General features: G+C 42.4%; 1 protein-coding gene across 1 annotated transcript in view; it reads right to left on the reverse strand.

The window, feature by feature from the left end:
* Positions 1–7,603: 7,603 nt before the first annotated feature.
* Positions 7,604–27,237, reverse strand: part of piezo1 (piezo type mechanosensitive ion channel component 1 (Er blood group)) — a 186,901-nt gene continuing 167,267 nt past the window's right edge. The window contains exons 43-54 of the mRNA XM_080740889.1: positions 26,277–26,429; positions 24,363–24,424; positions 23,435–23,593; positions 16,548–16,695; positions 15,544–15,732; positions 14,512–14,604; positions 13,546–13,718; positions 12,928–13,050; positions 12,213–12,292; positions 9,835–10,030; positions 8,966–9,107; positions 7,604–8,229 (exon numbers count right to left, since the gene is read on the reverse strand). Coding sequence (XP_080597015.1) covers positions 8,104–8,229; positions 8,966–9,107; positions 9,835–10,030; positions 12,213–12,292; positions 12,928–13,050; positions 13,546–13,718; positions 14,512–14,604; positions 15,544–15,732; positions 16,548–16,695; positions 23,435–23,593; positions 24,363–24,424; positions 26,277–26,429 — 1,644 coding nt within the window. The 3' untranslated portion in view covers positions 7,604–8,103. The remainder of the gene's footprint in view (positions 8,230–8,965; positions 9,108–9,834; positions 10,031–12,212; positions 12,293–12,927; positions 13,051–13,545; positions 13,719–14,511; positions 14,605–15,543; positions 15,733–16,547; positions 16,696–23,434; positions 23,594–24,362; positions 24,425–26,276; positions 26,430–27,237) is intronic.

Below are 27,237 nucleotides of genomic sequence, written 5' to 3' on the forward strand. Positions count from 1 at the left end.
TGCTGTACACAGAAATCACAAGAAATCACTCACAGAAATAAAGTTGAGAGAATGAAGTCAAGAATCCCTAACGTGTAAAGATGGTGGAACACTAGACTCCAAACATTAAAAAGATACAGTATATATCAATACTTCTGTGGAGGTATTCTGAAGTGAACAGCTAATTATTTGTATTTAATGAATGTAGGGTAGGGGTGTGGTTGGGATATGGTGCAAGAGGGGCTTTCAGGTAGGAAGGGGACAGGAAAATGGGTGTGTGGCAGGCTGGCAGCTGTTGGGATATGGGGGTGAGGGTGTAGGGAGTTGGGTTGGGGGGGGATGAAGGGTTTGACCACCACATTGACATGCATTCTGCAGACCCCCACCTGAAAATATTTTCTGCCGGGAAGATTTTTCAAGATTTATCATAGTGTTTAAAAAATATCCAATCTACAAGCTCAAAATGGGCTGTAATGGTAATGCGTTGTGAGCTTGTAGATCGGCTATTTTCAAACAAAGTTTAAAACTGGGTTAAAATGGTAAAACTCTTCCTCGTTTTACAGTGGACCCCCTGGAACTTCCTAAAGGATCCCTGGGGGTCCCCAGACCACACTTTGAGAACCACTGCTCTAAAGATATGATACAAATATTTTGGTGATTTAAATCATATTATTATACAACTGTAGAAATGAAGAAACTTAAAGAATAAATTATTTTTGCACAAAATGTCACACTTAACTCACTTACTGCCAATTTAAAATGCCCCTCGAGTGGCACTAGTGCCAGAAGCCTCCATAGACTCCCATGTAATTTATAGTGCACAGATCATGCACGCCCATGCACAGATCATGCACCATGTTTGTGCAGGCTGTTCACAGCTTTCAAACAAAAAAAAAAGATTGGAAATCCGTTCAGGCATTCATGATTTATCAGCCATAATGTTTTCTTCAGATGTAAACAAAAATGGCTGCCATGTTTGAAAGATGGGGTTGTATGGGGGGTGGAACATGCAAAATCGCGATTGAAATCATGTTTACTAGATTTAATTGGGTCCCAAAAAAAAAAAAAAAAAAAAATTTTTTTTTTTCTAAGTAAAAGTCGCCCAAAGTCGCTTGGCAGGGAACTCCATAGTGAGAAAGTTGCTCTAAAAGTCGCCTGGCACTGTATGAGTTAAGAACTAAAAGGCCACCCTAAGAGTGCTCTACAGTGTGCGTAGATTTCTTCTTAACATAAGAACAAATCACAGCTAAGAAAACATTGGTGTATGCCAAATCTTCTTAAAAAACTTCTTAAAAGGGTCTAAGAAGAAATTTCTTCGTAAGAACGTTCGTAAGTAGGTTGGTGAATCGGGCCCAATGTCATTGGGGAGCCAGATGAATGAGTGAATAATGCAACTCTATATAAAGCGCTATATAAATGCACCATTTACCCAACCTTTTCTGTAAGAGGTAGGCCTACATACCTTACGACTCTACCACAGTGATAGGTTGTTCATTGGCAAACAAGAATTGACACACAGTCAATATAAAATCTGTGGATTGGTGTGTTGACGTTAGTGTAAAAAAAGTTTGAAAAAAAATTTTTTTTGAAAAAAAAAAGTTTGAAAAAAAAAAAGTTGAAAAAAAAAAAAGTTTAGGTCCAAAAATGTGTTAAAAAATCGACCTGATGGTGGCGCTATATGGGACAGATCCATGTCGATGAGATAAGTGTAGACATACTGTGTAGCGATTTGTGTGATTTTAGGGCAAAAACTGTAGGAGCAGTATTCAAAAATGTGTTTTAAAAAATTTGGCGGGGGTCCCTGGAGCTGCGGGGGTCCCTGGAAGGGTGGAGGTTGTGGATTGGCAGACAAGGATTGTGTGTGGAAAATTTCACATGGATAGGGGCAAAAAAGTGTGATGTGACGTGACAGACAGACTGACGGACAGACAGACAGGCGGTGGAGGTTTTCATAGTAACTGCGACCTGACGGTCGCAATTATAATCATTAGTATTGTTTATTTTAATTATTATTATTAAGGAACTCTAGAAATCTCAGTTGGAACTGTTACCCCAGTGACCCGATGCTGGATAAGCGGTTGAAGATGGATGGATGGATGGATGGATTATTTTAGAGTAAGCTACTTTATTTACCATTATTGTGTACTCCGCCACATGGGGAGCAATCTTCAATTCAATCTTCAATTCAAAGAAGCTTTATTGGCATGAGAACACAAACGTTTACACAGTGGTGGAAAAAGTACCTACATTTTTATAATTAAGTAAAAGTATCAATTCTGCAATGTAGAATCACTCTGTTACAAGTAAAAGTCCAGAATTAAAAATGTACTTGAGTAAAAGTACAAAAGTATTGGTATCCAAATGTACTTAAAGTACCAAAAGTAAAAGTACAAAATGTTTGAAAATAGCAGATCTACAAGCTCACAACGCGTCGCACCGCAATGCGTTGTGAGCTTGTAGATCGGCTATTTTCAAATAGCCTTGGTATAACATAGGGCTAAAGTGGTTTATGTATGTTTTAAACTTTAGTTATTGATGTAGATTAGCATTATTGGGCGAAATGTAAAGACGCTACGCTGCGCCAACCGTGAATTCAACACAATCTGCTGTTGAGCAGTTTAACCAATTTGCTACGTACGTCTACACAAACGGTCAGATTACAAAGATAAATTGCTTAGTGAAGGCTCACGGATGTCACCATAGGGTACGCTCCAGCAGAATGTCCCGTAATGATCGTATTATTTAAAGAGGAGCATTTTAATCCGATCGGTCGTCGTTTCCTTCAAAAGGTATTAATGTATCTAAGTGCAGTACACCTCGCAACCGATAGGGTCGCATGGCTGAAAAACAACAGAAAATGACGTCTGATCGGATTAAAATGCTGTTTATTAAACAATACGAAAGATACAGGTAATTCTGCTTGAGCGTACCATACTGTGACATCTGTGAGACTTCAGTAAGCACTTTATCTTTGAAATATGAACGTTTTTGTAGATTTACGTAGCAAATAGGTTTAACTGCTCAACACGAGGTTGAAGTGAATTTATGACACACCGTGACTCGTGCGTTAGCCTGCAGCTAGCGCTAGCTAGCGTTAGCCTGCAGCTAGCGCTAGCTAACGTTAGCGTTAGCCGTTAGCCACACATCCAGAATAGTCTAAGTCAATTTTCCAACGGCGAGTGAACGATTGCATTCCGAGTTGGGTCGCCGTTTTATTCCATGAGTAATTGTGTATAACATGCCTGCGTTAGCCTGCAGCTAGCGCTAGCTAGCGTTAGCCTGCAGCTAGCGCTAGCTAACGTTAGCGTTAGCCGTTAGCCACACATCCAGAATAGTCTAATATATGTCAATTTTCCAACGGCGAGTGAACGATTGCATTCCGTGTCCTTCATGGATTTTTTTCCCCCTGGCTGTCAATGTTTTTATTGTTCAAAAAGAAAAAGTTCTGAACGTTAAAACTAGATAGTTTTACGATCATAACAATGTGACAAACGGAACGGATCCTTTTTTTCCAAACTCGAGAAGAAGAACAGCGCCAGAACAGCGCAAGGCCGCTCCCAATCATGAAACTAGCTCGGTTACCATGTGACATGGGGACAGCCAATAGGCAAATAGGTCGCCTAGGTAGCCTGAATGTCTCAGCACAATCGCACGTCTTTAATAAAATCTGTTTCACAGATTTAAAAAGGACAAACACACAGGCACACAGTTTGACTTTTCTGAATGACTCTATGAGCACATGGGTTCTTCCATTGTTATCTTGGGGCGAAGCACCATCCATCTAGGCAAAGTTTCCACTGCCCCAGAAGGCCTCCTTGTAAGTAAGGCCATGGCTACAAGGAGCTGGATATTTCTGAAGCTAGACATTTTTTTGTGCTGTTGGGGCTTGCAGCCACATGAAGCTGGATATTTTTTTAAACGGATAAATAAGTGGAGAGATTGAAAAATATCCGATTCACTGGATCCATGTAGACAGGGAACCCGGATATCTTTGAAGACTTTACTGTGTGTGTGCTTGTTAGACCTAGATATCTTTGTTGTGTGGACCTTGATATTTTTCTATGTGGATATCTGAAAAACCGGGATATATGAAATATCCAGCTCTGTGTGGACCTAGATGTTTTTCTATGTGGATATCTGAAAAACCGGGATATATGAAATATCCAGCTCTGTGTGGACCTAGATGTTTTTCTATGTGGATATCTGAAAAACCGGGATATATGAAATATCCAGCTCCGTGTAGCCATGGCCTAAGGCTAACAACCTTGTCATCAGTCATTGCGATGCCATCAAAGCCTGCTGACTAAATCAACTAGATTTAGTCACCTAAAATCGTATGATATTTAGTCGACTAAAATTAGACTAAAACAAACTTTTCAGGTGACTAAATTATGACTAAAACTAAATCAAAATGTGCTGTCAAAAACAACACCGATGGGAAACCACTCCAGGTGCCCATGCTTTGTCCCAGACCCCTCCATTCTCTGCTCTTCATCCCTCCAGCATGCTGTTCATCTAGACCAGGGGTTTTCAAAGTGAGTGACGGGGCACCCTGGGGTGCCGCGATGGCAGTCCAGGGGTGCCCCGAGATCATTTGATAATATTTGGAATTTATTTGGACACTTGAAAAAATCTTTAGTATCATTTTAAACTTGAAGTACAAAGTTATTTTCAGTCAGTTCTAACCAAAATGGCGATTATCGTAACGTTTTACTCGCAACATAATCACTAAAATATTGTCACTGTCGGGCAGAAACCTCGTATCTCCAAGTTTCAAATGTGTACGTCTTTTGGTAAAGCCCTGCTTCATCATACAGGACTGTCGCACAAAACGAGTGAAAACAGCCGATCTACAAGCATTGTGTAAATGGTAAATGGTGCATTTATATAGCGCTTTTATCCAAAGCGCTTTACAGAGATTGTTCATTACATTCACCCATTCACGCACACATTCATACACCGGTGGCAGAGGAAACCATGCAAGGCACCAACCTGCTCACCGGGAGCAACTAGGGGTTCAGAGTCTTGCCCAAGGACTCTTCAACATTAACTCAGGGGGAGCCCGGATTCGAACTGGGAACCCTTCGTGCTCTAATAACGGTTTCTCTACCCCTGAGCTATGCCGCCCCATTGTGTGCTTGTAGATCTGCTGTTTTCACTAGTTTAGTACACTTTATAGATGATAAATACAAAACGAACGGTTTTGGACATACAAGGTTTCCACCCGACAACGACAATATGCTATAAATGTAAGGCGCTGGGAGTGAAAATTATAATGTAGGGGTGCCTCGGATTAAAAAAAATATTTATGGGGTGCCCTGAGACAAAAAAGTTTGGGAACCCCTGATCTAAACAATACAGGGATGTTTGTATACATAACATATTTTCTAACCATCCTATGCCTAATCATTTCCCTAAAATGTACATATCAAGACATCATTTGTAGTGTTTCATTTTTAATTTTATTTGTGCATATTTGGCAACTGGTCAAGCAACAGTGGAGATTATGTAATCATTTCTAGAAAATAATTATTTATGGCAAAGGTAGTTGTGTACTTTCCAAATTCCCACAGAACAGAGCATCCAAGCAAACAAATCTGATTCTTATTTATTCTATGCAAACCTGATGTCTTTCCATAGTAAATGTAGTTTTAATGGCACTTCTGTGGGCTAAACAAGGAAAACAGACCAAATACTGCTCACATAAACAAACAAAAACATTTTGTTGTTCCTATGCGTTGAGCCACAATCTGTCATAATGTATCAAATGGTTCCAGCATACTGTAATACTTTCCAGCTATGACGTTTCAGAAAGGAAACATTTTAGCATGGATTAATAGCACTAAGATAGGCCTATTGTTAGTCTTCTCTTTGTTGTTCTCGTTTCTGCAGTACTAAACGTGTACTTTAGCCCTTGTAAAATACTGAATTCAAGTCTTTCTTTGGTGATCGTCATGAACTCCACGTATGTACACACAGCATTGCCTTGTCATAAGGCATTGTCCCGTTAAAAAAATCAGCATTTCTCATAAAAGTAGGACAACTTCAACATGTAAACAGTTTTACTGTAAATAGCTCTGAATCGAGATAGTAGTGTTATCTTAATTTTTATTTACAGTGATTTGTGAGTAGGATAACCCTCCTCTTTGATTGTGAAAGCACTTTGTTGCCAGCATTTTTTAAGAAGTGCTTTACAAAATGAGCTTTGTTTTGTACAAAACCACAAAGATGGAATAAACCATCTTTAAAATTAAATTAGTAGATTTGCCTTTTGGGCTCATCGTTGTTGGCTGAGTGTCGTTTTCCTGTTGGCCCATCAGCAAAGCAGTGTCCCGTGCTGGGGCTTAGCGAACGCCTCTCCCAAGGCCCTGGGAGCTACTTTAATCAACACATACAGACGTCAACAGTTAACAGTGAACATTCCCACTCTCACCTATGGTCATGAAGTGTGGGTCATGACCGAAAGTATAAGGTCTCGGGTACAAGCGGCCGAAATGAGTTTTCTCAGAAGGGTGGCTGGTATCTCCCTTAGAGATAGGGTGAGAAGTTCATTCACCCGAGAGAGACTTCCTTCACTTGGAAAGGAGTCAGCTTAGGTGGTTCGGGCATCTAGTACGGATGCCCCCCGAGCGCCTTCCTAGGAAGGTCCTCGATGCACGTCCCACTGGGAGGAGACCCTGTGGCAGACCTAAGACCAGATGGAAGGATTATATCTCCAAACTGGCCTGGGAACGCCTCGGTATACTCCCTGAGGGAGTGGAGGAAGTTGCACAGGATAAGGAAATCTGGAAGGCTCAGTTGGAACTGTTACCCCCGCGACCCGATCCCGGATAAGCGGTTGAAGATGGATGGATGGATGGCATTCCAACATCCCACATGAAAGTCCGATGTGTTTCCTGGATTATAAAAACAAATAAAAAAAGAATAAAACTGTTCTCTATTGGGGGCGGTCCAGGCGCCATACGCTCTGATGCCTGACAGCGTGTCGCGGGTTCGAGTCCCGTTCCCAACAACCTTTGCTGCGCGTCTCTCCCCGTTTTCCTGTCGGTCTGCCGTCCTATCAGTGAAGGCATAAAAGTCATAAAAAAACGAATCTTTAAAACTGTTCTCTAGGTCTGCATTTTCTTTATCCATAAACCGTGAGAGAAGCCTCACACACACTCCGTTCTCCTCAAACTCAAGCAGAGTTTCATCTTACGGAGAGTACACATGCTGGAATTGTTTCCTTTTAGTGTTTCTTACTGCCTTTTTAGCCTTGTTCCAACAAGTCTGCTCTTTCTCACTGACTTATCGGTCTTGTCGAGGGCCAATCCAGGCTGCCGGGCTTCTGTATGAACATCTTTGTAAAACACTTCCCATTTCATCGATCAGAAGCTCCACAGAACTGACCAACTATTAGGTCAGACATTTCCTGTAAACTTTCTTTCTTCATTTTTTCCCCAGCTGTTATGGCAGCGTCTGGTCTAACAGCACTTGCTATGCTAAGAATCATGTTCTTGTTATTGTTCCATCTGGCCAGCTAGCAGAGGAACGCCAGTTGAATTTGACACAATAGTGACATTACAAGTGTGTAATATTGTTTCCCTGTAGAAAATACTACACACGGCATCTAATGTGTCTCACTTTACTTTCTCTCCCAATGCAAAGGGTTGATTCAAGATCTTGCTTGGCAAACGTAGCCAACTCAATGGGCTGACATGGGATCAACACGCTATGCCATTTCCCCCCCCATTTTCTATTTAAAAGCTGTTCCTAAACACTGCACTTTGAAGGGTCTTTGGTGATAGGAGGCTCATCAGACAGAGCAAGGCACTAACAAGGGGGTTAGTGGTTAAATTCCGACCCAATTCCGTAAAAACCTACTCAAGAGTAGTGTGCTGTGCTATTAAGGGTGGAAGTGATGATCCGTGAGCCAAATTGCAAGACAGCACGCAACACTGGCATGTATCGTCCTAGCGGGTGTCCATCTGACAGTCTGACACCCACGTGTTTCTCTTAGTAGCCACCACTGAGTGTCCACGTTGGAAATAAATGTTTTCGGCGATCCTTTTCAATTCCCTTCCCCGTTTTTTTCCTGATGTAAAAATATATATGTTTTAATCACAAATCAAGTCAGTCTGTCGGTCAGTGCTGTTGGTCAGGCCTGAGGCTGTCCCGTGTCCATTTGATCATGGTCTCTGGGGAGCGGTACAAGAAGATCAGCTTGGAGTAGAGTTCCTCCTCCAGCTCCAGCTCTCCCGTCTCACGCACCTGAAAGTACACACACACACACGCGACTTTTGTTAGATATAGAAACACACAAAGGCCTCCCCCAAAGAGTTCACACATTACCATTATAGTGGCTTCAAAATGACAATAGTAGCTGTGCAACATGGTAGAATTGTAAATTATGGGGCGCCCGCTGGCCGACTGGTCCAGGCACATACCGCTTAGGCATTGCCACATTAGCATGGATGCCAATTATAAAGTAAATTATAATGACAATGAAATTGATAGACATTCAGTTGGTGTATTGTATTTGGCACTTCATAATATTATCTGTTTATATCTCTTCAAGGAGATTAGCATGTGTGTGTGCACGTGCAGAGAATGTTAGAGGCAGGGGCTGACATTTCTAAAAGGGCCCTTTGGTGAAAATATCAAAGAAACGCGTTGCAGCGATTGGAGGTCGGCTATTTTCGGTGCTTGACACCACACTGAATTAAGCATAAGACGTCAAAGTCAATAACGGCATGGATTTCTACACGGAGACGGCAATTCTTTCAACATAAGATGCTGCATTCAAGTTCAGGAGAGTTTGGACAAGGCAATTCTCTTGAATGCTGCCTTCAGGTATGGCATGGAAAGAGGACGTTTACATGTCTTTCACCATAGTAAAAACTGCATTCATGGTCTGGACAAGGCACTTTTTATAGATGGATAAAGGGGCAGGGGCTCAGCCCCCTTTGATTTCTATGTGTGCACGCACATGCATGCAAACACTCACCAAGAAGATGTCCGTGCACAGTTTGAGGATGCGGTCCACACAAGGCAGCTCCTCAAACATGATGGAGTGAGAGATCTCACTGAAGAAGCCTCGTACAAACTTCCCAATCACCAACACCACCGACACATACAGACCCATGATGCTGTGAGGAACAGAGAAGAACCGATTACAATAGAAAAGGACAGATGTGAATAATATGGAGTAGAATTCCTACTGTCACTTTAATCGGTTCAATCTAGGGTTGCAATACCTCCCATAGGCAGCCAATGCATCAAAACAGTTTTTTTGCTGTCTGATTGTATTAAACAACGTCAAACTCACCAATATTGGGTCTGTATTGGAAAGCTTGAAGTATCCTCTTTCTATCTGCAAAGTGTTTGTTTCAGAAAACCCGAGCGTATATATGTCAATAAATCCACACGTTTTATTTTCTAAGTGTTGAACTTTGGAAGCACTCGTCTTCTATAACGCAGCGTCCCGCTGCCTACAGCATTAATGTGACATTTAGAACCAGGCGGTACACAGGAGTGTTTGAGTGACTTCCCACGAGCGCTTCCAAACTCCAGCACTTAGAAAAAAATAATCACCTGAACGGAATTTCTTGATAGAAAGCCCCCCCCCCCTCCCATCTCTAGCTCATAACATGTCTACGCTGGGTTTGCAGATAGAAAGGGCAAGGGGATACTTCAAGCTTTCCATACAGCCCCAATGTTGGTGAGTTTGACGTTGTTTAATACAATCAGATAGAAAAAAAAACTGTTTTGATGCATTGGCTGCCTATGGGAGGTATTGCAACCCTAGATTCAACATATTAAAAAAAATCTAGTGTTGCAATTTGCGGCTATAACTGTCACTCATGTGCGTGTTACCCGTATCCTGCTAGGAAGCCCAGGCTGGGTGGGCTGACTTTGTCGTTGAAGATGACCATGGGTAAAACGCCACATTTGCCTTTAGAGGCGTCGCAGTCTGCGATGGCGATGTCCCACCACTCCTGGTTCCCGCCGCCACTCTGTGACCTGTCACTCTTCAGAGACAAGGTGACGTCCTGGTAACCGTCCTCGTCACCTGGGAAGACAATCAGCCAGAGCAGAGACAGCCAATCAGGAAAGTAAATCCATTTAGGCCTATTATTGACTGCTTTAACTATAGAAAAATAGCAGATATACAAGCTCACAGCGCGGCACCGAGTGCTGCGCTGCGAGCTTGTAGATCTGCTATTTTTGAAAAATATCAAATTTTTAAAGTGAACATTTGTAACTCAAATGTTTGCTTCTGGGGGGGGGGTCTCTGGAAATAAATATTTTTCAGACGGGGGTCGGCGGCCAAATACATATAATTCTAGGGGTCCTTGACGTGAAAGAGGTTTGAGAAACACTGACGTAGAAACATGTGTTTTTCTAAAAATCTTGGAAGGATTTGGAAGACACTTATAGAATCGGGTCAAAATCGGGTCAAATATTTCACGCGGCACCGAGTGCCGTGCTGTGAGCTTGTAGATCTGCTATTTTTTAATAGTTAAATCACAAATAATACGAAATAATGCCTCTAAATTAAATCTTGTGCCCTGTGTTGAACCCATGTCTGTGACACACACACACACTAGTGATGCGCGGATGGCGGTTTTAGCCGTGGTCCACCGTGGTGATCCGCGGTGCAGGCGGATTTGGATCAATCAAATATAATTATTAATTCATTTTGGATAACCGCGGATGAAATAATGCAGGAAATAAGTTATCACATAATATATCTATCAGTAAAAAAGCTAAATCTCTGAATGCTTGTGTCTGTGTGTGTGTGTTATTTTGTATAATTTGTTCATTTTAAATGTCTAGTCCACAATAAAACGAAACAGCTGCGACCACTTAAAGGCATCGGCATCATGGCATGCCTCGTCGCGCTCATATACCTTACCTCTATGGCGCTAAAAAGTTGAATCTCTTCCTTAGATCCCTTGCGCATATTAAAAGGTGATAAGTTAAACTTCCCACTAACAAGCTGTGTGTGTGTGTTTGTTTCTCTCTGTCTCTGTCTCTCTCTCTCTCTCTGTGTCGCTCTTGCTCTCGCTCTCTCTCTCGCTCTGTGTGTGTGCCTGTCTGTCTGTCTGTCTGACTGCATAGATCAGCGCAGCACAGCACAAAAAAGACGAACAGACATTCCGTAGGGTAAATCAATGCACGTCTGGGAATACCAGAAAACAATAATAATTTGACATAATATGGAAGATGCGGCTGAGGATGGATGCAGATATATAAATTGGATAATATAATTAATGCGGTTGGATAATGGGCGGATAATTAATTTGCGCAGATGGATTTGGATGACCTCAAAAGCCTATCCGCGCATCACTAACACACACACACACACACACACACACACACACACACACACACACACACACACACACACACACACACACACACACACACACACACACACACACACACACACACACACACACACACACATCAACATTGAATTGAATTATTTAGGACTCAAACGACTCCTGGATAAGTGACACTGGGTCCAGACATGTATCTGGACATATTGAACATTTTAGCCTAAAGGATAAAGTTGTCCATCTCCATGTTGTTCAGTGGAAACCAGTCCATAGCAGCTAATGCAGGGGTGCCCAAAATGTAGATCGTGATCTACCAGTAGATCACCAAGGGTGTGCAGGTGGACAACATGACTTGCCCTTAAAAATATATAATTAAAATATAAAGAGGTGAATTGATTGATTGACATCAAGAAAGGTCTGTCCTTCATGGCTTCTAGGCATCCCCTCCAATGCAATGCAATGCTTTGTTCAAGAGTCAGTAGCATTACAAAGAACCAGAAAACGTACCACTTCCATAGAGAATGGGATGAAGACTATTTCCCATTTCAAGACAAAGTGAGCTTGTATTATAATGTTATGCCAGTGCCACTATTCCAAAGCCCGTTCGGGTGTGGGCCGTGGTGGGTAGATCATGTTGAGCAGGTCATTTTAAAAGTAGCTCTCGAGTCAAAAAAGTGTGGGCACCCCTGAGCTAATGTATATTGTTGTCATTGTTTTTGATATGGTAAATATACAGTACAATAGATAGGTCAGTTCTCTGTCTCCATATAGCGGACCAGCAAAAAAGCAGAAAGTGGATTTTACAGAATGGGCAGATGAGACACCCAAATGCTAAGTCTATAAAGAGTTCATATCTATGAACAATGGGACATTTTACAACACCATGAACATGAACTGAGAGAGACTGACCTCTGTACAGCTGGCTGACTGGTTTGGCTTCTGCTCCATTTGGGGCTCGAATGTAGTTAGGAAACATGTGAGGGACACGTCTGTGGACAGGAAGACATGTTAGCAACTGATAACAACTGCCCCTTCAGATAACTTCCCATCCTCCCCCTTTTTCAGTGTGCTCTCCACTATCCTTCCCCCCGGGTTCCTGATGGGGGTCTTCAAGCGACAACCGCAAAGTAAAAGAACTCATTCATTCATTATACATTTTTATTAGATATGATTTATTAGATATGATTTTTATTTTATGATTTTTATTTTATGATTTTTTTTATTACGATTCTTTATTAGATATTATGTTGTGTTTGTACAAGTTAAAAGAATGTGTGCAAGCACAAATAAATCATTCATCCTTACATCCCTGCGCCCCCTAACACCTTTCCTCATCTCTTCTCTGAACCCCCACATCCCTTCATCCCTTAAAACTCATTCTGATTCTTGTTTCCCTTGCTCTTTGTTTACTGGTGTTTCTTTGTTTACTTGTTTGCTTTAACAATCCTGTTTGACCGAGAATAAACCAACTCCACTCTCTCACGACACACACACACACACACACACACACACACACACACACACACACACACACACACACACACACACACACACACACACACACACACACACACACACACACACACACACACACACACACACACACACACACTCTCTCTCTTACACAGGCCCAGTGTGGTTTCCCAGCAGCAGTGAGGCCAGGTCAGCTCTGACTGGGTTCCGTGGCTCCAGGTCTATGGAGTGTCTTTCAGAAGTATGTTCCACTGTCCCTCCTTTACCCAGGTCCCTGTTGAAGACAGAGACAGGAGTCAAATGTCTCTCTCACACACACACATGCACACGCACGCACACACACACACAATATGTATGTATATTACCCATAGAGTATATATATAATAGAGAGCGGATAGCCCCACCCCAGCTATTCATTCATGTTCATTTCAATGCAAGTTGCTCAGTGGCGTTTTGAAGCATGCGGAAGTAGCTGAATCCAGGTGCATCGTGGGGGAAATTGGCACATCAGGATGTGCCAAAATGTGTTACGTCGAGACTTAATTACGTCACGAAAGTCACTCGACGTCCATTGAACCCTATTGTAGACCCCAGCGGCACGTTCTTAAGCCTCTATCAGAGTCCAGGGTGAAGTGAATAGCTCTTCACCCTGGACTCTGATAGAGGCTTTATGCTCATGCATGTATCCCCCCCGCCTGCTGTTCCAGCATTGGCCAGTAGGGGCCGGCTGCTTCAATATTTACAAGCCGTTCTGGGAGCTTGCTATTACCTCTGGAAGTTCCATGCCAGCCGTAGTGTGACATCAACAGGACTTCCCAGCAGCTCCTTGATGACCTCCTGTCTGCTGGGAGGGCTGATCCTCCACACGGAGCCTGAGCTGCCTTCAATGTTAGCCGTCACAATGTCCTCATAACTGTACAACGTTATGAACTGCATCGCTACCTGGACAGGAAGACACACACACACACACACTTGGAACTAGTCGTCACTATGCCATACAGCAGGGGTCTTCAACAGGGGGTCCGGGACCCGTAGGGGGTCCTCAGAGTTACTACAAGGGGTCCTCCAAATCTTTGTGTGATAGAAACTTTTTTTCTCCCTTTTATATTAACCACTTGAACCCTAGCGTCCATATTCTATGAACTTTAGCCATAAATAGCAGATCTACAAGCTCACAACGCCTCGCGCTGCGAGGCGTTGTGAGCTTGTAAATCTGCTATTTTCGGCAAAGAGCTTTGGCGTAGAGGGGAAAACTAAGTACAGAGTGAAAGGTCAAGTTTATTAAGTATTGACGGTTCAAGTGGTTAAATATCTGTAAACACAAATTGACATGAATCCAAAATACACTGATGATTGTGCTGTCAAACAATGAAACTATATGGAATCTATGAACAGATTGTGGGGGTCCCTGCTTCATCTCTCTCTCAACTAAGGGGTCCTTGGCCCGAAAACACTGAAGACCCTGCCATACAGGGTCAGATGAACAGACAGACGTACACTAGTCACTATGCCTTAGTAATACAGGATGACAAATTGCAAGGCTATCTATAATTCACGGCCATTGTCTACATACTCTCTGCACTGTTTCTCAGTTTGGTTTGCACTGTTGTGAGGTGGATTTAGTAGAGCTGAATTCAAAGCATTTGTAAAACGGAACATTACGAAGTACAGGTAGAAGGGAAACAGCAGCAGGCGAAGGACAGAATTCTCGAGACAAAGCAAAACCAGTACACACTGCATTGTCACCAAACTCTGTGGTCATTCTGTCGTAGTCGTCCTTGGTGAAGGGCTGGATGGACTGCTGCTGTACGCTCATGGTAAACAGTGGCTACACGCACACACGCGCACACACGCGCACACACACACACACACACACACACACACACACACACACACACACACACACACACACACACACACACACACACACACACACACACACACACACACACACACACACACACACACACTTCTGGTTATGTTATTCTGTTTCAATGTAGACCAGACAAAGTTGAATTTATCTCAACACAAAATGTCTTGTATGCATCGGTTGTTATGATGAAGCTTCCTGACACAACTCACCTTGTGTTTGTATGCTTTCTTGTAAAGAAAGCATACAGCTCCTACAATTAGCTCCTACAATTACAAGCATAATCTATCTAAGATTATTTACAAACTAATTAAATAATGTGCTCAGCAGAGCAGAGACCAAGGTGGCAGTCTGTCCATTTCCTGCCACTGCCACTCCCCCTTTTGGCCTATCACTGTGAAAAAGTAATCTGGGATTCCGTAGCCTAGGATCAACCTGTCCACCAATTTTACAAATCTGTTAAGTGCTAGGGATAACCTGCTAACAGAAACAGAAGGACAGACAATAAGCAGGTGGGCATGAAAACATTACCTCCTTGGTGGAGGTACAGTAATTATGAACGTCAAGGTGTTTTATTACGAATCTCACAACATTTCTCATTTTGTCAGAGCAATTCACAGATGTGTAAAATGTGAGTGTGAATATCGTCGTTGTCGAGTGGAAACCTTGTATGTCCAAAACCGTTCGTTTTGTATTTATCATCTAAAGAATTAACTAAACTAGTGAAAACAGTCGATCTATAAGCACACAACGCCTCACACTGTTTTCACTACTTTTGTGCGACGGCCTTGTATGATGAAGCAGGGCTTTACTTCACGAAAAAACATACAAATTTGAAACTTGGAGATACGAGGTTTCTGCCCGACAGTGACGATATGATAGAACTACTGCAGTTACCTCATATCCTCCCAGCTTGACAGTTACGGTCACATCAACAGGGTGGTTGACCACGCCCACTACTGATCTAACCAATGAGATGAAGAGGAGGGGGAACCAGATGATGCATATGAGGAAGAAGATGATGAGTCCGCCCATGCCATATTTCACTATCTTCTTTTTCTTCTGTCCTTTGGGCTGTGGGTATTTCTGCAATCACAACATTATTTAGCCACTACGTTGCATAGCCACTTGAACCCCAGCAATCATATCCTGTGGGGAACGTTAGCCAAAGAGGTGTTGCTTGTAGATCGGCTATTTATGGCAGAGACTTGCTGTCGATGGAAAAAAGCAGTCCAAGTACAGCGCCAACTCAGGTTGATTAGGGTGTGATAGCAGAGTGGTTAGGGTGCGTACCACATCGGATCTAATGCTTGACAGTGAGTCCCCATTTGGATTCCCAGCCGTACAAACCATATCTTGTCACTCCTCTACTCTCAAATAATTGCTTAAAAATGCTGCAAACACCTAATTTATATTAAGAAATCACCATCATCACTCTTTGCAATTGTTTTATATCCTTTTCCTTTTTTGTACAAAGCAATAATCTCTTCTCTGAACCTTTCTGACCATTCCTTAGATTTAGCCATGTTTCTAACTGCTCTAATCAAAGTCAACAAGTCAACAAACTTCTAGTCAGGTCAGATTGCACATCTGATGCAACTATTTAAGCCCTTGATTAGTCGATAGCAGTTGATTACAGATGTTTTCAGGTGTAATTAAGAGTTGAATAATTGAAAGTGAAAGTGGCATTTAGCATTGCATTTGGAAAAAAAAAAACACATGTTACTTTTGTTGAGCTATTTACATTGTTCTTGTTTGATGTATTTATTTCATTCAGATGTCAGATTGTGAATTCTGCCAATAAACCAGATTTGCATAGGGGGGTTGAATAATTTTGAGAACAACTGTATAATAAATGTATGTATTAAATGATGCAGCTATAGCAGCACATACACACTTACCTTCTCTGTCTCTCGGCTACATTTGATAATGAAGATGTTTGCATAGATGTCCTCCACACACATCCAGTTGGACAGGGACAGAGTTGTGTCCGTCCAGACCCAGTCCATGACGGCACGGAGCTCCACCAAGAACGGTACCAGACGAAACCTAGAGGAACACACACAAACGGATGTAAGTATGCAAACACCAACATGCACTCTTCCGCCATACGCTGACACACATGAATCTCAAACTTTAGAGAGAATCTTTAAGAGAGAATCTTCAAGGATCTTGATGACGTGTATGGCGTGTATGAACTCTTCCGTAACAGTAACTGTGATGATTAACTATAGCCACAAGGTGTCGCAAGTGAGGTAGGACTGCTCAATCTATATGTAGGCAAGAACAAAGACAGGAAGTCAGTTCATGTAGGCCTAGAGATCACCATGCAAACATGTCTACCCTGTTTGATTTGAATAAAGAAACCTGCAGTTAAAGTACAAGCTCATCATTGTCTCAACGAACAGAACATGGTACCAGGAGTAAAAAAACTCAACTTTAAACAAGTGATATTGCAACAAGAAGCAAGATTACAATGGATATCCTGGATAAACCGGAGCGTTTGAAGCTGACTGGGAATGTCGACAGCAACTGGCGTGCCTTCAAACAGCAATTCCAGCTGTACATCTCGGCTATGGGATTGGAAGACAAGTCGAATGCAAGGAAGGTAGCGTTACTGCTTACAATGGCAGGCCCACAAGCTATTGAAGTGTACAATACATTTGTCTATGACAGCGAAGATGATAAAAATAAATTGGATAAAGTGCTCGAAAAGTTTGACGCTCATTGCTCTCCAAAGAAGAACGAGACCTATGAAAGATATGTATTTCGTTCTCGAATGCAGCAACAGCGTGAGCCTTTTGACAGTTTCCTCACAGATCTGAAGCTAAAAGCACAGACATGTAACTTTGAGAATCTGAGGGACTCCATGATCCGGGACCAGATCGTCTTCGGCGTGGAGGATAAAAAACTCAGGGAGAGGCTACTGAGGGAAACAGAGCTGACAATGGATGGAGCCATAAAGATCTGCCATGCAAGTGAGCTGTCCCAAATGCATGTCAAGACATTCAGCGAGACAGGGACATACAGCACTGCCATCGTGAGTGACAACTCTGTGTGCACAATATCGAGAGGTGGAAAAAGACGCATGCAGATGCGACCTGCACAGCAGCAGATGAGCGACACCACATTCCACTGCAAGCGGTGTGGTTCACAGCACAGACCCAGACAGTGTCCAGCCTTTGGTAAGCAATGCTCTAACTGCCAGGGCAAGAATCACTTTGCTAAACAATGTTTCTCTAAAGGAAAAGAGAGAAAGAGAGGCAAATCTGTAAATGTAGTGGATGATGATGATGCTGATCTGAGTGATTCATTTTTCGTTGGCATGGTGAACTGTGAAGATGAGCCTGTAAAAGAGGTTAATGCTATTAAGCAAGATAAATGGATTGCACCACTGCAGATCAATGGAACTTTGGTCACCATGAAGCTTGATACTGGTGCAAAGGCAAATTTGATCAGCATGTCAGATATCCAAGAACTGAAAGAAAAGCCAAAAATACAGAGAAAGACACTTGCACTGAAAGACTATAATGGAAAAGGAATTGACAGTCTAGGAACATGTAAACTGAAAGTAACTGTCAAAGGCAAAGTGCACCACCTACTGTTCTCTGTTGTGGCTGAAGAACGTGATTCCCTGCTGGGTGATAAATCCTGTGAAGATTTGGGGCTGGTGAAAAGAGTGTATCGCATCAACACAGCTGTAAATGAACTAAATGACTCTGTGGACACCATTGTACAGAACTTTGCAGAAGTCTTCAGGGGTCTAGGTTCATTGCCATTTACATACGCTGAAAGATAATGCACAGCCAGTTGTGCATGCTGCACGACGAGTCCCAGCTCCACTCAAAGACAGCCTGAAGAAAGAGCTGGACAGGATGACAACATTGGAAGTGATCAAAAAGATTGAGGAACCAACAGACTGGGTCAACTCCATGGTCTGTGTGAAGAAAAAGAATGGAGACCTGAGACTATGTATGGATCCAAAAGATCTCAATGAGAACATTAAGCGTGAGTACTATCAAATTCCAAAGCGTGAGGAGATCACCAGGGAGATGGCGGGCGCCAGATACTTTTCAAAGCTTGACGCATCACAAGGTTTCTGGCAGCTGAAGCTAGATGAGTGCAGCACCAAATACTGTACCTTTAATACGCCTTTCGGGAGATACTGTTTCCTGAGGCTCCCATTTGGAATAATCTCTGCTTCAGAAATCTTTCACAGAGCAGTGGAACACATCATTGAAGGACTGGAAGGTGTGAGAGCCTATGTTGATGACATCATTATCTGGGGCTCCACAATCCAGGAGCATAATGATCGGCTGATAAAAGTGATGGAGAGAGTGAAAAAGTTTGGACTAAAGCTCAACCAAAAGAAGTGTCAGTTTGGAGTTCAAGAAATTGTCTTCCTGGGAGACAAACTCTCTGCACAGGGTGTTGAGCCTGACCAAGAAAAAATATGTGCCATACAGAGCATGCCAAGGCCCACAGACAAAGCAGGTGTGTTGCGCATCATGGGTATGCTGAATTTCATTGGCAAATTCATTCCCAACTTATCAGTCAAAACATCCTGCATCCGTGAGCTCCTGCGCAAAGAAAATCTGTTTGAATGGACAGCCAAGCATGAGAAAGAGTGGAAAAATCTCAAGCAGACGCTGACCACTGCACCTGTATTAACTTTCTTTGACCCATCAAAACAGATCAAGGTGTCAACAGATGCATCAAAAGATGGAATAGGTGGAGTTCTCCTACAGGCTGAAGGTGAGCACTGGAAACCGGTGGCCTATGCATCCAGAACTATGACAGAGACTGAATGCAGATATGCTCAAATCGAAAAAGAGTGCCTGAGTTTGGTGTTTGGCCTGGAGAAGTTTCACAGCTACATATATGGCCTACCCACCTTCACTGTGGAGACAGATCATCGACCATTAGTAGCCATCATCAGAAAGAACTTAAATGACATGTCACCAAGAATTCAACGTCTCATGATGAAGATGCTGAGATATGACTTTGAGTTAATATATACACCTGGAAAGCACCTGATAATTGCCGACGCGCTCTCGAGAGCAGCCACAAACAGCTGTGAGAGCACAACAGATGAAGATGTTCAGTGCCATGTGAACATGGTATCTGCTGCACTGCCTGTGTCAGACAAAAAGTTGAAAGAAGTGGCTGAGGAAACGGCAAAAGACACAGAGCTACAGCATGTTATGGAAAATATGCAGAATGGATGGCCTGTAGGTTCCTGCCCACTATTCTACCACAACAGAGGTGAGCTGAGTGTTGTGGATGGACTGTTGCTGAAGCAAAACAGAATAGTCATTCCACACAAATTGAGACAGGATCTGCTACAGAGAATCCATGAAGGTCATCTCGGTGTCGAGAAATGTAAAAGAAGGGCAAGAGACACAGTGTACTGGCCTGGAATTAACAAGGACATCGAAAGAATGATCAGCAGATGTGAAACATGCCAGAAGCATAGAAACAAGCAACCCAAAGAGCCTATGGTGTTAGCTGATGTGACAACAGCACCATGGCATAAAGTCGGAATGGACTTGTTTCATCTGAAGGGGAAAGATTATCTCGTGGTCATTGACTATTACTCAAACTTCCCTGAAATGGCATTACTTGCAAACACATCATCAAGCTGTGTCATCACACATGTCAAGTCCATCTTTTTTAGACAAGGCATAGCTTTTGTCGTCCAAAGTGACAATGGCCCCTGTTTCAACAGCAAAGAATGGCAAAGATTTGCAGAACAGTATAATTTCAAGCATGTGACATCTAGCCCACTGTATCCACAGTCAAATGGGAAAGCTGAAAAGGGAGTCCACATTCTAAAGCAGCTGCTGAAGAAAGCTGCTGACAGTGACTCTGATCCATACCTGGCTTTACTCAGCTACAGAGCAACACCACTGGAGTGCGGACTGTCACCTGCTGAGCTGCTGATGAATAGAAAGCTGCGTACTACACTACCATGCATTTCAAAGGAAACATCTAAACATCTGAAACTGGACCAGAAGCTACTACAGCAAAAGAAAAGGCAAAAGTCATTCTATGACAGAACAGCAAAACTGCTTCCACCACTGTCAAGCAATGACACTGTCAGAATTGAAGAGCCTGGTGGATGGAAAACCAAAGCCACTGTTCTTCAAGAAGTAGCTCCACGATCATTCACTGTGAGGACAGAGGAAGGACAAATCTTCAGACGCAATCGCCGCAGTCTTCTCAAAACACCAGAGACTGAAGAGCTCAGTGAGGCCCAGACTGAGTCTGAGTCCATCCCTCCACCTACCACAGATTCACAAACAACACCACCTGTACAACACACTGCTTCTCCTCTACCCCCTGTACTCAGGAGATCCACAAGAGAAAGCAAAAAGCCTGACAGACTGATCTTGTGATTTTTTTTTAAGTGCATTGAAAAAAAAAAAGAAGAAAAAGAAAAAAAAATGTAAAAAAAAAAAAAAAAAAAACATTGTGAAATTAAAGGTTATGTGATGTCTAGATTGTCTAGATTTAGTGCAGGGTAGGAAAGTCAGATTACTTACATTACATTGCTTAAAATTGCTGACTACTTCATTTATGCTGACTAACTCATGCTAAGCGTATTAATAGTATTCATAGTCCTAGTGATGTGCGTAGTATTATTTGCATTATTTGCTACCTCACAGAAAGGGGGATGTGATGATTAACTATAGCCACAAGGTGTCGCAAGTGAGGTAGGACTGCTCAATCTATATGTAGGCAAGAACAAAGACAGGGGCTGTGTCCGAAATGCGGAACACGTTCCCTACTCCCTAACCCTAAATGAGGGATCCAGATGTAGTGTACTACAGTAGTGAACAAATCAGCGCATTTCGGACACTACCCCGTCGCCATCTGGTTGCGTCATCGCTGTCGCACAGTTAAAACACTCTAGCGCTGGCTTTTGGAGCAATAAATAATGCGTGATTCCTAAACCCACTAATAGCCGATCTACAAGCTCTCAACAGGGGGCGAAGCGACACGTTGTGAGCTTGTACATCAACTCCCCAATGTGGATTGGAAATAACATACCAACATGTTGCGTTGTTATTATGAGAAATAGGCCAAATATAATTATGTTTTTATTCATCACAATTCAATAAAATAATGTTAAAAAATGTATAGGCCTATATATATTTTTTAAATTGTATTCATTCATTGGTGAATCAATGAATGAATAATGTTTATGCCACATTCATTTGTCTCACATGCAGACATACACCCATGTTTGTGATAAAATAGGTTATTCTAATGCTAATTTAAATAACATTATTTTATCATGATTATTATCAGCTGTGGAAGGTTGGGAAGAAAATATCGAAAAACAAAAGCCTCCAGCGTCTATTCTCGTATGTTCTCTTCATAAACAACTTTAGAGCTGTTTTCATCATTAAATGATGAAAAGCAAATTTTGTTCTCTGGTGACAATGCTGTGGACAGTTGTTTTCTTTAGCCGGTGGTTCTGCTACGAGCGGTTCTGTTGCGTTTGCTCAGCAACAGGTGGCTACGCCTCCTGCCATGCAGAGACGCAGAGACGAACCTGCAGTGTGCGTGTGCGCGTGCACACCGCATGTGCGTGCTCAAAGCGCGAGACAGCGGCCGTAGCGCAGTGCATTGTGGGGCGGCAGGGCTTGAATAGCGCTTGAATAGTGACCATCGAATCCTCACTACAAATCCAAATGCATTGTGGGATACTTCAGTACACTATATTAGGGTACAAAAATGCTCACTATACATTCGGACACTAGTTCAAAATGGCGGAGCCCCATTTTAGTACACTACATTAGTGAATAGGGTGGATTTCGGACACAGCCAGGAAGTCAGTTCATGTAGGCCTAGAGATCACCATGCAAACATGTCTACCCTGTTTGATTTGAATAAAGAAACCTGCAGTTAAAGTACAAGCTCATCATTGTCTCAACGAACAGAACAGTAACGTGATGAAGTTTATGAAAGTCCTGAACCTTCCAATTCTGGACTTTAGATGTTTTCTAAACGTATGTTTAGAAACATCATCTAGTTACCAGATAAGGGTAAATACGTAAAAAGAGGATTTTCTACTTTTGTATTTCAAAGAATGAAGAATGTTTTTTTTTTTTTTTTTGATTTTTTTGGGGGCTTTTATGCCTTTATTGATAGGACAGTAGACTGACAGGAAATGGGGGGAGAGATGGGGAGTGACACACGGCAAAGGTCGTCCGGATCGGGAATCGAACCAGCGACACCGCCAGGCATCCATGCCAATGTGGCAATGCCTTTAGTGGTATGCACCTGGACCAGTAGGCCAGCGAGCTACAGAAATGACCAAAAGAATGATTTATTTTGGTCATTTCTGTGATTTAAAAAAAATCCCCCAAAAAGGAAGAGAATTAAATAGTGAAAATGAGAATTTAGGGGAGATTGATGATGTATATCATAACAAACACTGAATATCGTCACTGTCGGGCAGAAACCTTGTATCTCCAAGTTTCAAATTTGTATGTTTTTTCACCAAGTAAAACCCTGCTTCATCATACAAGACTGTTGCACAAAAGTAGTGAAAACAGCCGATCTACAAGCACACAACGCCACGCGGTGCAAGGCGGTGTGTGCTTGTAGATCGTCTGTTTTTACTAGTTTAAATCATTTTAAAAATGATAAATACAAAACAAAAGGTTTTGGACAGACTACAAGGTTTCCACCCGACAACGACTATATGCTGCCTGAACAAACACGAAGAAGAAGAAGAGAGAGAAAGTGAGACACGCATCCATCCATTCCTACCTACCCTTGGAAAAGGAAGAGGTTGAGGTGGTTGTATTTCTTGGTGAGGAAGTTGCCTAAAATACGAGTTGGGTACCCAGAGCGTATCTGGTAGGCTGACAGGGCAAAGTAGATGCACTTCACAAAGTACCAGAGCTGGGCCACGAAGTTCTGACTGAACATCCTGAATCAGGGAGAGGGAGACACAAGCCAGTTCAGTCAAACTGTATCTGTAGAGCCGATTTGTGTACTATACTGTATTTGCTGTACAGTCTCACTCAATGTGTTTCATAAAATGCATTAACCCATTTAGGCCTAGAATTATTGAATGCTTTAACCAGTGAAAAATAGCAGATATACAAGCTCACAGCGCGGCACCGAGTGCCGCGCTGCGAGCTTGTAGATCTGCTATTTTTGAAAAAGTCGTGAAAATGTGTGCAAATCTTTGAATATACGTATTTTCAAAGCGAACGTTTGTAACTCAAATTTTGCTTCTGGGTGGTCCCTGGAACTAGATATTTTGAGATGGGGGTCCGTGGCCAAATAAATATCATTTTGGGGGTCCTTCACATGAAAAGGTTTGAGAACCACTGACATAGTAGTCTCTCAAGAACAGACTAACTGAGCTCCAGTCAAGTGAAAAGGACCTTTTCTTTGACGATGGCTGGCCAGATTGCTGACATAGAAACACAGTTTTTTTTCCAAAAATCTTAGGATTCAAAAGACACTTATAGAATCGGGTCAAAATTCTAATTTTCAAGATTTTTCAAAAATAGCAGATCTACAAGTTTGAGCTGTGAGCTTGTATATCTGCTATTTTTTTATTTATTTAAAGCATAACACATTGCGTCATAATGTGTTCAGGCCTAAATGGGTTAAAAAATGTAGAAATATATAAATACCAGTAAGACTCCCTAATGGGGAGATAAGGTGGTTGAATATGAAGACTTTACCTTTCAGTGACAGCAGGCAGGATGAAAAACATCCATAGGTGGATCCCAAAGACCAGGATGACCTAGAAGGAAATCATGATGGTGAGAAATAAAGAAAAACAGACCTTGGTATCACTGGCACAGCACTCAAGTGGTTCTCCTCCTACCAGACTGCCTGGTTTCATGAAAAGGTAGGCTATTAATCAAGTCTGAGTCTGTACTTGAGCCTTCCTATTTTCCCTTTACACCAGTTTCCTTGACTAACACTTTTCTGCTGAGGACACTCAATTGTTCTTTTCACCTTCCTTCCCTCTGCCGCACAGGTTGAAGTCTGGCTGACATCTCACAGTGGATGTCTTCCCACCGCGAGGAGCGCAATCCGTGCAGGTTTGCGACCAAAGTTGACGCCCCGCCTACCAGTCACTACGTCAGACCCAGGCTAGGCTTGCGGTGCAGAAGGGAGGCGAAGGGAGACCTCTTGTGTCAAGCGCATCTCTGCAGACAGTAGTAGTAGCAGGCGACGCATAAATAAATAAAAAAACACTTCTCTGGTATTTTATGAAAATGTTGCTACACTAAAAACATCAATTTTCGCTACAATCAATAAATGGATAAGAAAGCCTTAGCAAATACCATTATTTTCTCATTTGCATTGTGTTTTACGATTTTAATAACATTATTTTGAGTTTTTCTTCTTCTTTTTTTGCATAGTACTGTGATTTGTCTGTCATTCTATGTTATAAGAAAAAAAAAAAGCTTTTTTGAGGTATTCTTTTAGTTGACCGTGTAGGCTACCAGTGAAGTGTACTGTCACGAAACTGTAAGTGCTAAAGGGGGCGTCAACTTTGGTCGTAACCCGTGCGGATTGCGCTCCTCACCTTCCTACCACCTCAAGCTCAACACTCTTCTTCCTGGGAAGGTCCTGGAAGGACCCTTGCAATTTCCATCAACAACAATCTGGCGGCTCTGCCAATCACCTGGGAGTGGTCCTGGACAATCAGTTGTCCTTCAAGGCAGTGGTTCTCAACCTTTTCAGGCCACGACCCCCAACATAATCATATTTTAACTGGGGACCCCCCACTCGGCACAAGCACATGGAATTGTAGGAATTGGCATTACATTTATTTTGACTCGATCTATACCATAATTACCATTGTGAAAATAGCCGATCTACATGGTCACAACACCTCGCATTGCGAGGCGTTGTGAGCATGTAGATCTGCTATTTCAAATAAATATTTTGGGGACGCATCTGGGGGTCCCGACCCACGGGTACACTATTTCCATTCCTAAACCTGCCATTCCTACACACTGCCATTCCTACAGAGGCAGTGACTACCTAAACCAAACCCTAACCCTAACCTCAGTAGGAATGGCAGTGGGTAGGAATGGCAGATTTAGGAATGGAGAACTGCCCCCGTTACATTGGAATGAAGGCACCTCCCTAAATGTTCATATCTCCTCCCTTCTGTGTTCCCTTCAGCAGCTTCATTCCAATGTAACACACTGGTGATAACCTACAAGGTCATCAAGGCCAGGGTACAGTATAACCCTTTACCTTCTGGACATGATCCACCCCTACAGCCCTTCCTGCATGCTCAGCTAACATTTGTCCCTCTCTTCACTACAACACCCTGGCTAGGTTTGATGTTTCCCGTTACCGAAGTTACTTTATAGCATTTCATTGTTTTCTTTGCACTCCATTTACTTGACCACTTAGATTTCATTTCAACCGTCATTTGTTGACTAGGGCTCATGCCAATCTGATCTTGCACTTTGTAAGTTACTCTGAATAATTGCATCTGCTAAATGCCTCAGTTGTACATGTACTGTGTCTGCCGTGAGGGACAGAACGACATATACATTCGTGGCAATAGACAAAGACCTATTGACTGACTGATAACTAAGTACATTGACAGCCATGGAAGGTCTAACCTGGAAGATGAGTTTTCCGAGCACCGTCTTGCGGAGGTACAAGGCTCTGTCGATGATCATGGTGCTGAACTGGATGAGCAGCATCACCAGGAAGGCTTCAGGCACCTGGTCATCTGACAGGGACGACGTTATGTCAGCTGCTGCACTGTGTTTCTGGAAAAGAGACAGAGCAGAGCTTTTTTTAATGTTCCGGCAAATCTGTTTCATCACTATTAGAAGACAAGACATGAGAGTCTTCTTACTGGTAAGAAGAGCAGACTTGTAACTATTGTCAATTCAATTGAGAATGATTTGCATTTTGTTCCATTTTCCTTACCATGAGTTGTGTCAAACATATTTCAACACGTCAAAATTCTCACCCAACTTCCCTCCCCCGAACCCATAACCCGAACATGTTTGTATGGATATTCGGCGAGCCGGATGCACCACGGTGAAATCAAAACTCTAGGCTCTGCGATGGTGGCTCTCCACCAGGGTGAATGGATTTACCCTAATTTCTAATTGGGCAAAAGCCAAGACATACACAGTAAATAAGCCACTTCTGCTGTTTAATTATATACTGTAGTCCAGTGGTTCTCAACCTTTTCAGGCCGCGACACCCAAAATATTTGAACTGGGGACCCCCACCCTGACAAGCACTAAGAGTTGAGGCATTACATTTTGTACAACATGGTTCTATTGTGAAAATAGCCAATCTACATGCTGATCTACATGCCTCACAACGCCTTGCGTTGTGAGCAAATAGATCGGCTATTTTCACAATTTCTGCCTCTAATATTTAACTATTTGACCAATGTTTGATTTGTCATTTTAGAGGTGTTTAAAAAGTCCTTAAATTGTGACTTTAGCAATGTACATACAATATACCCTCTATACAGTTAAACTTTAAGTTGGTTTGTTTACTGTCGAGTGAGAAAACAATGTTGCACATTAAGTTAATCATCTCAACCCACAGGTTGAG

This window comes from Nannobrachium achirus (genome assembly GCF_963921795.1).
Source record: "Nannobrachium achirus genome assembly, chromosome: 13".
In the NCBI taxonomy this organism is placed as follows: Eukaryota; Metazoa; Chordata; class Actinopteri; order Myctophiformes; family Myctophidae; genus Nannobrachium; species Nannobrachium achirus.